Raw genomic sequence first — 12,974 nt, 5'->3', positions numbered from 1 at the left:
CACCTACCCTTGAGCAGGCCCCAAAAGAGTGAAGTGGAGCAGGCAAACAGTGAGCAGGTTGCATATTTGAGAAGTGTCTATATTGAATCTCCAGAGGGAACATGTCACCACTGCCCCTGTCCCTGGGCCTGGCCTACTACACAGAGTAGGTCCCTCCTCAGTTAGTTATGGGATTCTCCCCCTTCCACAGTATATCTTTTTTCAAAAATATTTTTCCATCTTCTGTTTTTCTTTCTTTTTTTTTAACTTTTTTTTTCATCCCAGAATCAAGACTGGGAGCTGTTGTAATTGGCAGTTCATGCACGGTATTGGGCACATTGGAAACCCATCTGTTGTGCTGATGGGAATCACCTTAATCTGTCTCCCTCTAAACAGGGAATCATCTAAAGCCAGGGAAGTCCTCACTGACTCTTTGTCTAAGAATTCTACACAGGTAAACCCTTTGGCAGGACCACTGAATTTGTCACAGACTGTAGTAACAGGGTTGACTGAACCACAGCCATCCATGAAAGTGAGCTTCCAGCTCTTTGTGGTTGCACCAGAGTCCACATTGCCAACATAGATGGAACTGGCATGAGCCTCCATCTTCTCCTCAAGAGATGAGATCACTGAGCCAGCATTACCTGGGGTTGTACTTTTATTAATCTGCTTCTCTACCTCATTTTGTAGCTCCTTTAACTTCTCATCCTCTTCCTCTATCTCCCTGACTCCCTGAAGCTTTTATCACTTCTAGCTCTGGGCCCTCAATGATGCTATCCCTGGGGTTCACCTTAAGTAGTACTGGCTCTTCTTCCTGCTTCTGGCTGCCAGGGACTCCCCAGGTGTGCCCAGAACCTGTAGAGGGGGGCACATGATCAGTGCTCTTTGGGAAGGCTGTTCCCATGGTGCCCTGCACCCCTGGCTCTTTCCCTCTCAGGCTCCCCATAGGCTCCCAGCCCAATGCTCAGGCACGAATCTCCAATCACCTGCTTCCCCCACTACTCCTTAAATCATTTTTCTAGGTTGTTTGGGATTGGGCATCAGTGGAGCAGCATTTATCTGAAACCAGAAGAAAGCACAAGGGTCTGGAGAGCCATCACAAGAGATCTCCTCTGTTTGCAAAGAGAGCAACTATATCATGAGGTTTCTGTCTTTGGAAGACATATCAATAATTGGAGGCCAGAAACAACAGGTTTTTTTTTTTGTTTTTTGGGTTTTTTTTTTTTTCTGAGATAGGGTTTCTATGTGGCTTTGGAGCCTGTCCTGGAACTAGCTCTTTAGACCAGGCTGGCCTCAAACTCACAGAGATCCGCCTGTCTCTGCCTCCAGAGTGCTGGGATTAAAGGCATGTGCCACCACCACCAAGCCAGAAACAACAGTTTAAGTGTTACTTTGAGATAACTCTGTGAAAGTTGTGCAGTTTGTGTTTATTTAATTACTGTACACATATAATCAAAAGTAGCTGGGTAACATTGGTCAAGATCACACTTTTCCTTGCCTAAGTTTTCTTTGGTCTTTTGATTAAAAGTTGACTATATATTTCTGCATCTGCTTTTGCCTTTTTATATCCTTCCCTCCCCCTCCTCCCACCCTTCTCCCCTCCTCCCACCCTTCTCTCCCTTCTCCCACTCCTCTCCCCCTCCCTCTCCAGTCCAAAGAGCAGTCAGGGTTCTCTGCCCTGTGGTAAGTCCTAGGTCCTCCCCCCTCTGTCCATATCTAGGAAGGTGAACATCCAAACTGGCTAGGCTCCCACAAAGCCAGCACATTGCATAGGATCAAACCCCCCTGCCATTGTCCTTGGCTTCTCATCAGCCCTCATTTTTCGCCATGTTCAGAGAGTCCAGTTTTAACCCATGCTTTTTCAGTCACAGTCCAGCTGGCCTTGGTGAGCTCCCAGTAGATCAGCTCCAATGTCTCAGTGGGTGGGTGCACCCCTCATGGTCCCGACTTCTTTGCTCATGTTCTCCCTCCTTCTGCTCCTCATTGGGACCTTGGGAGCTCAGTCCAGTGCTCCAGTGTGGGTCTCTGTCTCTATCTCCATCCATCACCAGATGAAGGTTCTATGATGATATGCAAGATATTCATCAGTATTTCTATAGGCTAGGGTCATTTCAGGTTCCCTATCCTGAGCTGCCCAAGGAACTAACTGGGGACCTCGGCTTGGGCTCCTGGGAGCCACTCTAGGTTCAAGTCTCTTGCCAACCCTAAAGTGGCTCCCTTAACTAAGAATTGTGCTTCCGTGCACCCCTATCCAACCTTCCTATATCCCAATCCTCCTTTTTCCCCAAGTTCCCCCCATCCTCCCCTTCTCCTTTTTCTCCCCCCATCTCCCCTTACCCCCAATGCACCCCACCCCCAAGATCCCAATTTTCTCCCTGGCAATTTTGTCTACTTCCCATAGTGAAGAAGGTAACTATATGTTTTTCCTTTGGTTCACCTTCTTACTTAGCTTCTTTAGGATCACCAATTGTAGACTCCGTGACTGCACAAAGACTCAACCAAGAAAGAGAATTATAGACCAATCTCACTCATGAACATCGATGCAAAAATCCTCAACAAAAAACTGGCAAACCGAATCCAAGAACACATCAGAAAAATTATCCATTATGATCAAGTAGGCTTCATCCCAGTAATGCAGGGCTGGTTCAACATACGAAAATCTATCAATGTAATCCATCATATAAATAAACTGAAAGAAAAAAAAATATGATCATTTCATTAGATGCTGAAAAAGCATTTGACAAAATTCAACATCCCTTTATGATAAAAGTATTGGAGAGATTAGGGATACAAGGGTCATACCTAAATATAATAAAAGCTATATACAGCAAGCTTACAGTTCTTCTTTAAGAAACACACACACACACACAAACACACATATATACAATTCTTTAAGAAACATATATGTGTATGTATATGTATATATTTGTGTTTTTCTCCTGTTTTGTCAATAGTGTCATCTATATTGCTAATTTTGTGAACTATAATTTAATCATATCATTCATTGTCTTTGAAAATGATGGACCTTCACCATTTTGTACTCAGAATATTTCTTTTTCTTTTTTTTTAAAAAAATATTTATTTATTATGTATACAATATTCTGTCTGTGTGTATGTCTGCAGGCCAGAAGAGGGCACCAGACCTCATTCCAGATGGTTGTGAGCCACCATGTGGTTGCTGGGAATTGAACTCAGGACCTTTGGAAGAGCAGGCAATGCTCTTAACCACTAAGCCATCTCTCCAGCCCCTCAGAATATTTCGTATACTCTTTGGTGACAAACAGTTCTACATTTCTCTTCTTGATCTCAGATGCTTGCTTTTAATTATTTAATTTTATTTTTTCATTTATATTTTAATAATAAAGCTTGCCTGAAGATCATAAATTAAAACAGATACCATGGCCAGCCTTACACCACAGGCAAGGCTGACACATAGCTTTAATCCCAGTAGTCACACTAGTTTGTTGTAGAGTCAAATGCTGGTGTCTCATATCTTTAATCCTATCTCTAAGGAGTTGCAGATAGGAAGTGACATGTCTGGACACAGAGAGGAATATAAGGTGGTACGAGAGAGGAGCTGAGGGTTGAGTGTTTTGTAGAAACAGCATTCAGTCTGAGGATTTACAGGGACATTATACCCCATTTAATCAGTCTAGCAAAATTCACCTAGGGCTTCCCTTGGAGGGGATGCTGAGGCTTAGGAAAAGTTAGATTAAGAGAAATGAATACAGAATCATAGGTTAGACCTAGAGGATGAAAGGTCCATAGAAAGCAGCCTGAGTTTATTTCTCAGCCAGCATATGTACTAAATATAGCCAAAAGGCAGATCAAAAATCAGTACAGCCATTTCCCCACCTCCCTGCACTGTGCTTGGAGGCAGTTCAAGCCTGTGCATTATCTGATTCAGCTAAGCAGCTTCTAATCACTAACCTGGAGTGCCCTTGGCTGGCCTGCACTAGCCCAAAACTTAATAGAAAAAAATGGACTCTTTCAGCTGGGCAAAATGCTTTTCTGTTGGCTAACGCAGATGTTATTCACAGCCCTCAAGTTTACTGGAAGAAGTACAGAAGGCATGCTTCAACTCAACGGGCTTCCTTAAGTCTGAAATGACTCAGGATGATCATTATGATTATTAATATTATGGCAAAAGAGATATTTGTTGTTAATCTCCCCCAAGAAGTTATTGCAAGCACTTTGCCAGTGTTTACTTGCTGTCCATTATGATTCAATTTTAACATTAGTAAAACAGCCTATAATTTAACCTTGGTTAAATCTTGCTAATAGATGAATTTTCAATTTTCTTTTTAATATCAATGCAGATTTTTTTCCACATAACTTTATAGATTTTTGTCTGTTTATATGGTAAAAATATTGATTTTAAAATAATATCTTTCTTCTGCAGTAAAATTCCTATAGGGGAATGCATAGAGGTTAAAATGCCTAGAATGAAGACCATGAGGTGGTGATGCCTTTAATCCCAGCACTTGGATGGCAGAGGCAGGTGGAGTTTGAGGCCAGCCTGGTCTACAAGAGCTACTTCCAGTAGACGTTCCAAGGCTACAGAGAAACCCTGTATCAAGAAAAATGTCTTGAATGTAACCAAACATCAGATCCAAACCATCCGTATGTGCATCCTATAATTTTATTTCCACTAAACCAATTTTTTTTCTATGCTTTAGATGATAATTCTCTTTGACTATTTAAATCTTTGTCACCTTTTATAGTTTGGTTCTAATTACTGTTTTGAATTTTTTACCCAAATAGTGGACTATAGATGGTAAATGCCTTGCTGCAATTTCCGAAAATTATTAAGATTCCACAAATAAACTCTTCTAATTTTTAAATTTAGGGCTCAAATTTTTGTAAAAGTATTTTACATGCTGAATAATTAATAGAATCTCCTTTTTGTATATTTTCAGAATATTCTGTATATTTTTAATCGCCAAGGAGACAAAGTTTGCTTTACTTCAACAAACATTTTCTCTAAAGTATGTTCATTTGAATCATCTAATAAAATTCTGTATAATGTTGAAAACATACCTAAATTGAGTATAATTTCAATTATAATAAGTTACAAACTACTAACCTGCAGTACTTTATATCCTAATTTGTTTATGATAAAACTTTTGAGGACTAGAAATTTTCATTGCATGTTTAAGTGAGCTGTATTAGGTAAAATATCTTGAGTAAGAATAAAACATCATAGACAGTATGTTTTAACAAAAATAATGTCCATATCTATATCAATGTAAAATGTATAAATAAGTAGTTACTTTTAAAATTAATTTCAATGATCTACCCTTTTATCTCATCATACATACATATGCCACTTTATTCTTTTTAGAGCAGATTCAGTAATCTACACTTTTATCCTATCCTTTCATTGGGTGCCATTTTTTAGGTGGATGTATATTTATGAGTATATAGTGGTGGAAACTGGCTATGTCCCTCTATAAATCCAAGCATGTTGTTAAAAAAAATTTTGAGTTTCTGTCTCATGTCAGGAGCATGGGATCAAAAGAAAAAAGAATTCATGAAAATTTTTATTACTCTTCATATCTATTTTTGTCTCTATTGTACATGCCATTGAATATGTATGTCTGTATATGTCTATATAAATAATGTTTAAGTTTTCCACGATGAACAATGGATTTTCCTGCAGTAATTTTTAAATTTCCAGGAAGAATATGGGGCCCCACAACAAGTCAACCTGGTTGATATCATTACATCAGGATGATAATAGCACTACTATAAGATCTGTTTTGAGTACCAGATGCTCAAGATGGTTCCATCTTAGTTAGCTAAAATGGTACCCTTTTTACAATGTTCTGGATTGACCTTCTTATAGGAAGCTCAGAAAAACCTTACCAAATAGTGAGACTATTTGCAATTATACCAGACAGTAATCTTGGAACTTAACCATCATTTTACTTTCACAGGATCCCAAAGAAAGAACATGGCCCCCATGACAGCTGGAAGTAATTCTAAAAGACTTCCTCTCCTTTCCCAACAAAGTTTGTCCACAGGGTTAGGGACATCATTTAGGGGTTGGTTATAATTGGTATAGGATTGTGGGTTGGAGGGGAAATTTTATTTTTTATTTTTTTGGATTTTGAGACAGGGTTGCTCTGTGGTTTTGGAGCCTGTCCTGGAACTAGCTCTTGTAGACCAGGCTGGTCTCAAACTGACAGAGATCCGCCTGCCTCTGCCTTCCGAGTGCTGGGATTAAAGGCATGCACCACCACCGCCCGGCTTGAGGGGAAATTTTAAAGGCTCAGGGATCTCTTTTAAAAAAAAGTGGGAAAATTGGATGAAATAATAGATTAGTGTGAGCTTACACACACTAATAATAGTGAGTAATAGAGTGAATGCTTGTGAGTTATAATTTATAGGCAATTGCATTTGTTTTTTTTTTAATATTTATTTATTTATTATGTATACAATATTCTGTGTGTATTCCTGAAGGCCAGAAGAGGGCGCCAGACCTCTTTACAGATGGTTGTGAGCCACCATGTGGTTGCTGGGAATCGAACTCAGGACATCTTGAAGAGCAGGCAATGCTCTTAACCACTGAGCCATCTCTCCAGCCCAGGCAATTGCATTTGTATAGATTCTTTTTTTTTCATTTTATTTTTATTTTATTTATTTATTTATTTATTTTTTGACTTTTCGAGACAGGTTTTCTCCATTGCTTTTGGTTCCTATCCTGGAACAAGCACTTGTAGACCAGGCTGTCCTCGAACTCACAGAGATCCTCCTGACTCTGCCTCCCGAGTCCTGGGATTAAAGGCGTGCGCCACCACTGACCGGCCATTTGTATAGATTCTTATATTGATATAATGTTAAGTCATATTGAATATTATATGCATTCATGCTTCTACCTCTCCTTAAAATATTTTATATATTGATATATATTTATCATATTGCAAAGCACATTTCTACCACTGATCAAGATACCTATACATTGTTTACATTTTGAGGTCATTGTCCTCATTTGTTGTAATATTGTATAATGTTCTCATATGAAATCTTAGTCTTTAAGTTATAGGTATTAAAAATTATAGATCAATAGTCATCTATGTTTGTCATACTTATAGTTAGAATAATCAGGTTCTTTAGATAAGTAGAGATTATATTCTGCATATATAGGTAATCTTCAACCACTTCAAAGAACTGTAGAATATGGCATTTAACTAACTAAGAGTTCTGTTGAAGTGAGGCACTATTGCTCCTGGTAGTATTGATCTATTCCCCCATAGAATGTTGAGCACCGAAAGCACTCCATTTGGAGCTTGTTTTTTTCTTGGCAAAACTGTCTTTTGGGCAAAAACATGCTCATGCCTCAACTACTGAAAAGATAGAAGGTGTCTGAATATGGATAAACAAGTCTGTTAAATCTTGACAAGACAGGGTAAGATGGTTTTGAAAAATTTCCTACCTCTGAAAATGATCTGTCAGTTATTCCAGGTCATAGCAAATGTTGGTCCCTTCAATGTTGCAAATGAGACTTTGCATGATTGCCCAGGTAGCCAGTTATCTCTGTAATTTGTTGCACATTTTGTTTTTTTTTTTAAGATTTATTTATTTATTATGTATACAACATTCCTTCCCTGTATGCTTGCCAGAAGAGGGCACCAGATCTCACCATAGATGACTCGGAGCCACCATGTGGTTGCAGGGAATTGAACTTAGGACCTCTGCAAGAGCTGTCAGTGCTCTTAACCTCTGAGCCATCTCTCCAGCCCTCTTGCACATTTTGAAAAGTTGCTTGATTGCACTTCCTGCTTACTCAAGTAATATTTCCCTTCTCAGATTCAATGGGGTTGAAAACTAGATAGTTGCAGTTACTTTGCTCTCATGACTTGTCCAAATTATTTATTAAAGAAGAATTAAACTAGTTAGGATGGGAAAATTGTTGAATATATTGTTCTTATTGTATATAATTTTGCATTGGGCTTAGAACTCTCTTATTTATACAAAGGGGGGAGATGCTGTAGAAAGAATTACAGCCAGTGATTTCCCGACCATTGTGGCGTGGCATCTTATACTATACTTGCCAATGTAGAGCATGAGTTTGGCCTCTTTTCTGGCTGTGTGATTCAGATTCTGATCTCTGTTCAAGCATAAGATTCTGATGTAAGGGTCCATCCCTAAATAAGTATACATTTATTTCTCAATTCTGAGCTGGTGTTGTATTTCTTTAAAGCATCCTTCTTCAAGCAACATTAAATGGGAATCATTGAAATGACTAAATGCATTTTTTCCATTGTTGACCATGAACTAATAGTAACCGGGTTCACAATGTACTTGACTGAATGAACAACCTCCCAGAAAAGATCATGTATTTCAACAAGTTTCTCTCCATAGTGGTTTTCTTTCAATTTTCTGTGGATCCTTAGTAGGAGAAGAAGCCCTTCTATATGAAATTCCTCATTGTATCCAATGAATCTCAATACCCTCAAGTAATTTCCTGACATTTAAATCTATTGTGTTAGCAGGGCGATGGTGTCGCACGCCTTTAATCCCAGCACTCAGGAGGCAGAGGCAGGCAGATCTCTGTGAGTTTGAGACCAGCCTGGTCAACCGAGCTAGCTCCAGGACAGGCTCCAAAGCCACAGAGGAACCCTGTCTGGAAAAACCAAAAAATAAAAAAAAAATAAATCTACTGTGTTGTGCTTGACATTAATCAGCCAGCTTCCTACTTATACTGAAATGCTTTTAACATCATTATAGGCTCGATCTCTAAATCACATAAAATATAGCAGAAACAGTTGTTCTTCAGTCCTCAGGACTTTGGTAACCTGCTGTTTTAATTGTTTCGGTTGCTGATCTAAGTAACTGTGTGGCTCTCAATTCCTGTAACTAATGGGAGGCATCATTCCTGGCTCTATTTGTTTTTATGTTACTGGATGATGGTGCTAGAATGTAGGTATTTTTTTATGTCAAGTATATGCTGCTGTGCTGAGCTTCATAATTTCTTGAATTTTAAAAATTGACAGAGGGCATCACTCTGATTGCCAAGATGCCATGTATTCATAACATTAATACTGCCTGAGTATTCTGAGTCATTAACTGGAGTGAAAACAATTCTTTGTGGAAAGTTCAATAAAAGTCTTTCAGATCTTTGTATACCATTCTTTGTTTCATTCCAGTTTGCAATGGAAACAGGGTCTCAATGTGTATTTCTACCTCTACTGGACCTGATTGCATAGACTTGACTGGCATTCAACTCAGAGACAAAGATTCCCACCTCTGTTTTCTGAGTGTTGTGGTTAAAGGCACAATACTTCAATACACCCAGTTTGTCCATCTTTTTTTTCCTTTCTGTAGTCAGTAATTTTTTTGTACAATATTCTCATGCATACAATGTACTGTTGATCTTTTCTGTTTTTCTCTCCCTATGAATAGATATTTCTCTTATAAGGTGGTACAAAGGGTACAGAAATAAAAGAATTGACTCTCCTTTTAAATTTCATTCTAAAGTGTCTGTCCTTATCATGGAATAAGAGTGGATAACACCAGAATCATACAACTATACTTTCAAAGAAGTATGCATTGCAATGTTGTAACTGTCATGCTTACATTGTACACACGTGTGGTATATTTTTGAAGGCAGTGACCTATGATGATGTACATATCAACTTCACTAAGGAAGAGTGGGATTTGCTGGATGCTTCCCAGAAGAATCTCTACAAAGATGTGATGCTGGAGACCTACAGGAACCTCACTACTATCGGTAAAAGTAAATTTCTTTCATGTTTCAAAATATGGAGACAACTTTTCGTTGGTTTATGATTTTGTTCTGTAATTTGATTTAGAAAGAAGGAGAATGAGGTGAATAACACAGTCATTGTTCTTAGGATAATAACCTAATTATTTCACAGTGTTAAAAAATATAACATACATATTTTGGTACTGTACTTTAAGATACATTTGGGAAGACTTAACACTGAAGAACATTGTCAATGGTGTAGAAGCCATGCAAGGTAATTTTCTTTTTTTTTTTTAAAGATTTATTTATTCATTATGTATACAATATTCTGCCTCCATATATGCCCACACGCCAGAGGAGGGCGCCAGATCTCATTACAGATGGCTGTGAAACACCATGCGGTTGCTGGGAATTGAACTCAGGACCTCTGGAAGAGCAGCCAGTGCCCTTAACCACTGAGCCATCTCTCCAGCCCCCCAAGGTAATTTTCTTATGCAAGTTTATAACAATGTGCCTCTGATGAGTTTATAATGTGTTATGACACTTTTAAACAAAACAACAGTGTAAATAAGCACAGCTTTAAATGCATCGATGGTTATTAAATTCTCACAAATCCATATAGCTCAATTTCCTGTATGTGAATTGCATTTGCAAGGCATTCATTTAAGAAAAAGTCAAGGAAGCAATGACTATACAGATTTTACCATTAACCATGAGAATTATATTATACATCTACCAGTCCATTTGTTTCTTGTTACTCATGACAGAAAATGTATACACATTTCAGTGATGATGAATATAGCTGCCAAACTTCCTACTAAATCAATAGCCCATGGTAAGCCTTGTATTACTCATATAGTTTTTGTGACTGTGTTAAGTTTAATGAAAGCAGCTCTTGGAGTCAAGGATCAAGGGGCAGATGTTGTGGAGAAATCTTGGTATCTATACCACAAGTCTGAGGAAAAGAAAGTCAAACCGTGAGGATTCAATGTGGAAATCTTTTATTGACTATTCTTCCTTTCTTATATTACATATATTTCATATATTTCATATGTTACTCTTGACACAAGAGTATGAGCATAGGGATATGGAAATATTTAGCATACCTCTCCTTAAGAACAATTATGAAGATAAAATGTAGTTCCAATGTAGAGTATACTTATTGAGTTTGATACAAAAATGCAAAGTTAATTCATTTTCTACCATCATTGTTAATACATAAAATCACATTGTGAAAAAACCACGATGAGTTCTAGGTCTGTGCAAATATTTTAGGTGTCTTAGTTCACTTAGCAAATGTATAATGATTCACGATATAGTAAAATTTATAAATGTAGTAAAGTTGGTAAAGCACTCAGTGTATGCAGTTCTCTTCAAAAATGTAAAAAATATAATAGAAAAATATAGGTATAGATGAAAATGTAAACCATTGCAGAAAGGCAATTATCATTACAAATATTTTTTGAGATGCAAAATGACCCCTAATGGGTAAACAAACCATGATTTAAAACAAAGTTATAGAACCATAATGTTTGATGCCTTTTTACAATTGGAAAAAATATGAAGTTAATTCATATAGAGATGAGGTTTAACAGTGCATTGAATGTGGTGAAACTTTTATATGCATAAATTATCCTTGCAGGATTGAAAGAAATCAAACTGGAGCGACGTTTTCCGTATATTCTCACTGTGCTAAAGCCTTGTGTTATAACACTCATCTTCTAAGGAATAAAAAAACACATACCGGAGAAAAATGCTCTAAAATTAGGCAATGTGATAAAACCTTTCTTCATCACAATCATCTTCAAAGGCATAAAAGAACACATACTGGAGAGAAACCCTATGAATATAATCAGTGTGGTAAAGACTTTACTCAATACAGTGTTCTTCAAACTCATAAAAGAACACATACTGGAGAGAAACCCGTTGAGTGTAATCAGTGTGGTAAGGCCTTTGCTGACAACAGTGCTCTTCAAAAACATAAAAGAACACATACTGGAGAGAAACCCTATGAATGTAATCAGTGTGGTAAGGCCTTTGCATGTCGTAGTCATCTTCAAGTGCATGAAAGAACACATACTGGAGAGAAACCCTTTGAATGTAATCAGTGTGCTAAGGCCTTTGCAGTTTACAGTAAACTTCAAAGCCATAAAAGAAGACATACTGGAGAGAAACCCTATGAATGTAATCAGTGTGCTAAGGCCTTTGCTGACAACAGTTCTCTTCAAAAACATAAAAGAACACATACTGGAGAGAAACCCTATGAGTGTAGTCACTGTGGTAAGGCCTTTGCTCAACAAGGTAATCTTCAATTGCATAAAAGAACACATACTGGAGAAAAACCCTATGAATGTAATCAGTGTGCTAAGGCCTTTGCTGACAACAGTGCTCTTAAAAAACATAAAAGAACACATACTGGAGAGAAACCCTATGAATGTAATCAGTGTGCTAAGGCCTTTGCTGACAACAGTTCTCTTCAAAACCATAAAAGAACACATACTGGAGAGAAACCCTATGAGTGTAATCACTGTGGTAAGGCCTTTGCTCAACAAGGTAACCTTCAATTGCATAAAAGAAGACATACTGGAGAAAAACCCTATGAATGTAATCAGTGTGCTAAGGCCTTTGCTGACAACAGTGCTCTTCAAAAACATAAAAGAACACATACTGGAGAGAAACCCTATGAATGTAATCAGTGTGCTAAGGCCTTTGCACGTCGTAGTCATCTTCAAGTGCATAAAAGAACACATACTGGAGAGAAACCCTTTGAATGTAATCAGTGTGCTAAGGCCTTTGCAGTTCACAGTAATCTTCAAAGCCATAAAAGAACACATACTGGAGAGAAACCCTATGAATGTAATCAGTGTGGTCAGGCCTTTGCACACCATAGTCAACTTCAAAGGCATAAAAGATCACATATTGGATAGAAACCCTATGAATCCAATCAGTGTATTAAGACCTTTGAATATGAAAATAGTCTTCACATTCATAAAAGAATGCACACTAGAAAGAAACCTTATGAGTGAAATCAGTGTGGTAAGGCCTTTACAGAACCCCTGTACTCTTGAAAGGCATAAAATAACACCTACTGTAGAGATATTGATGAATGGAATTTGTGGTAGGTGGAGAAAGGTCATTGGTTAATCAAGAAACTGCCTTGGCCCATTTGATAGGCCAGCCCTTAGGTGGGTGAAGTCGACAGAACAGAATGCCTGAAGGAAGAGGGAAGTGAAGCAGACATCATTTCCTCTCCTGTCTGAGGAAGATGCAATGCAGCCTGCCA

General features: G+C 37.9%; 1 protein-coding gene and 1 pseudogene across 1 annotated transcript; one reads left to right on the top strand and one right to left on the bottom strand.

Moving 5' to 3' along the window:
• Window positions 1-242: 242 nt before the first annotated feature.
• Window positions 243-883, bottom strand: LOC121458812 (annotated as a pseudogene).
• An 8,798-nt stretch (window positions 884-9,681) lies between these two features.
• Window positions 9,682-12,618, top strand: LOC121458729 (zinc finger protein 431-like). Its single transcript, XM_041668035.1, has 3 exons — window positions 9,682-9,716; window positions 9,906-9,965; window positions 11,418-12,618. The coding sequence occupies exons 1-3, from the start codon at window positions 9,682-9,684 to the stop codon at window positions 12,616-12,618; spliced, it is 1,296 nt and encodes a 431-aa protein (XP_041523969.1).
• The last annotated feature ends 356 nt before the right edge of the window (window positions 12,619-12,974 follow it).

Source organism: Microtus oregoni, unplaced genomic scaffold, assembly GCF_018167655.1.
Source record: "Microtus oregoni isolate MIOR12 unplaced genomic scaffold, Mior012 000018F_ref0000195, whole genome shotgun sequence".
Lineage (NCBI taxonomy): Eukaryota > Metazoa > Chordata > Mammalia > Rodentia > Cricetidae > Microtus > Microtus oregoni.
Note: the sequence above shows the minus strand (reverse complement) of the source record. Positions and strands in the feature narration are given on the sequence as shown.

Coding starts and splice junctions, on each gene's coding strand:
- LOC121458729 (XM_041668035.1), top strand. CDS start 9,682: ATGCTGGAGACCTACAGGAACCTCACTACTATCGG. Junction 9,717..9,905: donor AGGAACCTCACTACTATCGG/TAAAAGTAAATT, acceptor ACTGTACTTTAA/GATACATTTGGGAAGACTTA. Junction 9,966..11,417: donor TGGTGTAGAAGCCATGCAAG/GTAATTTTCTTT, acceptor TCATCTTCTAAG/GAATAAAAAAACACATACCG.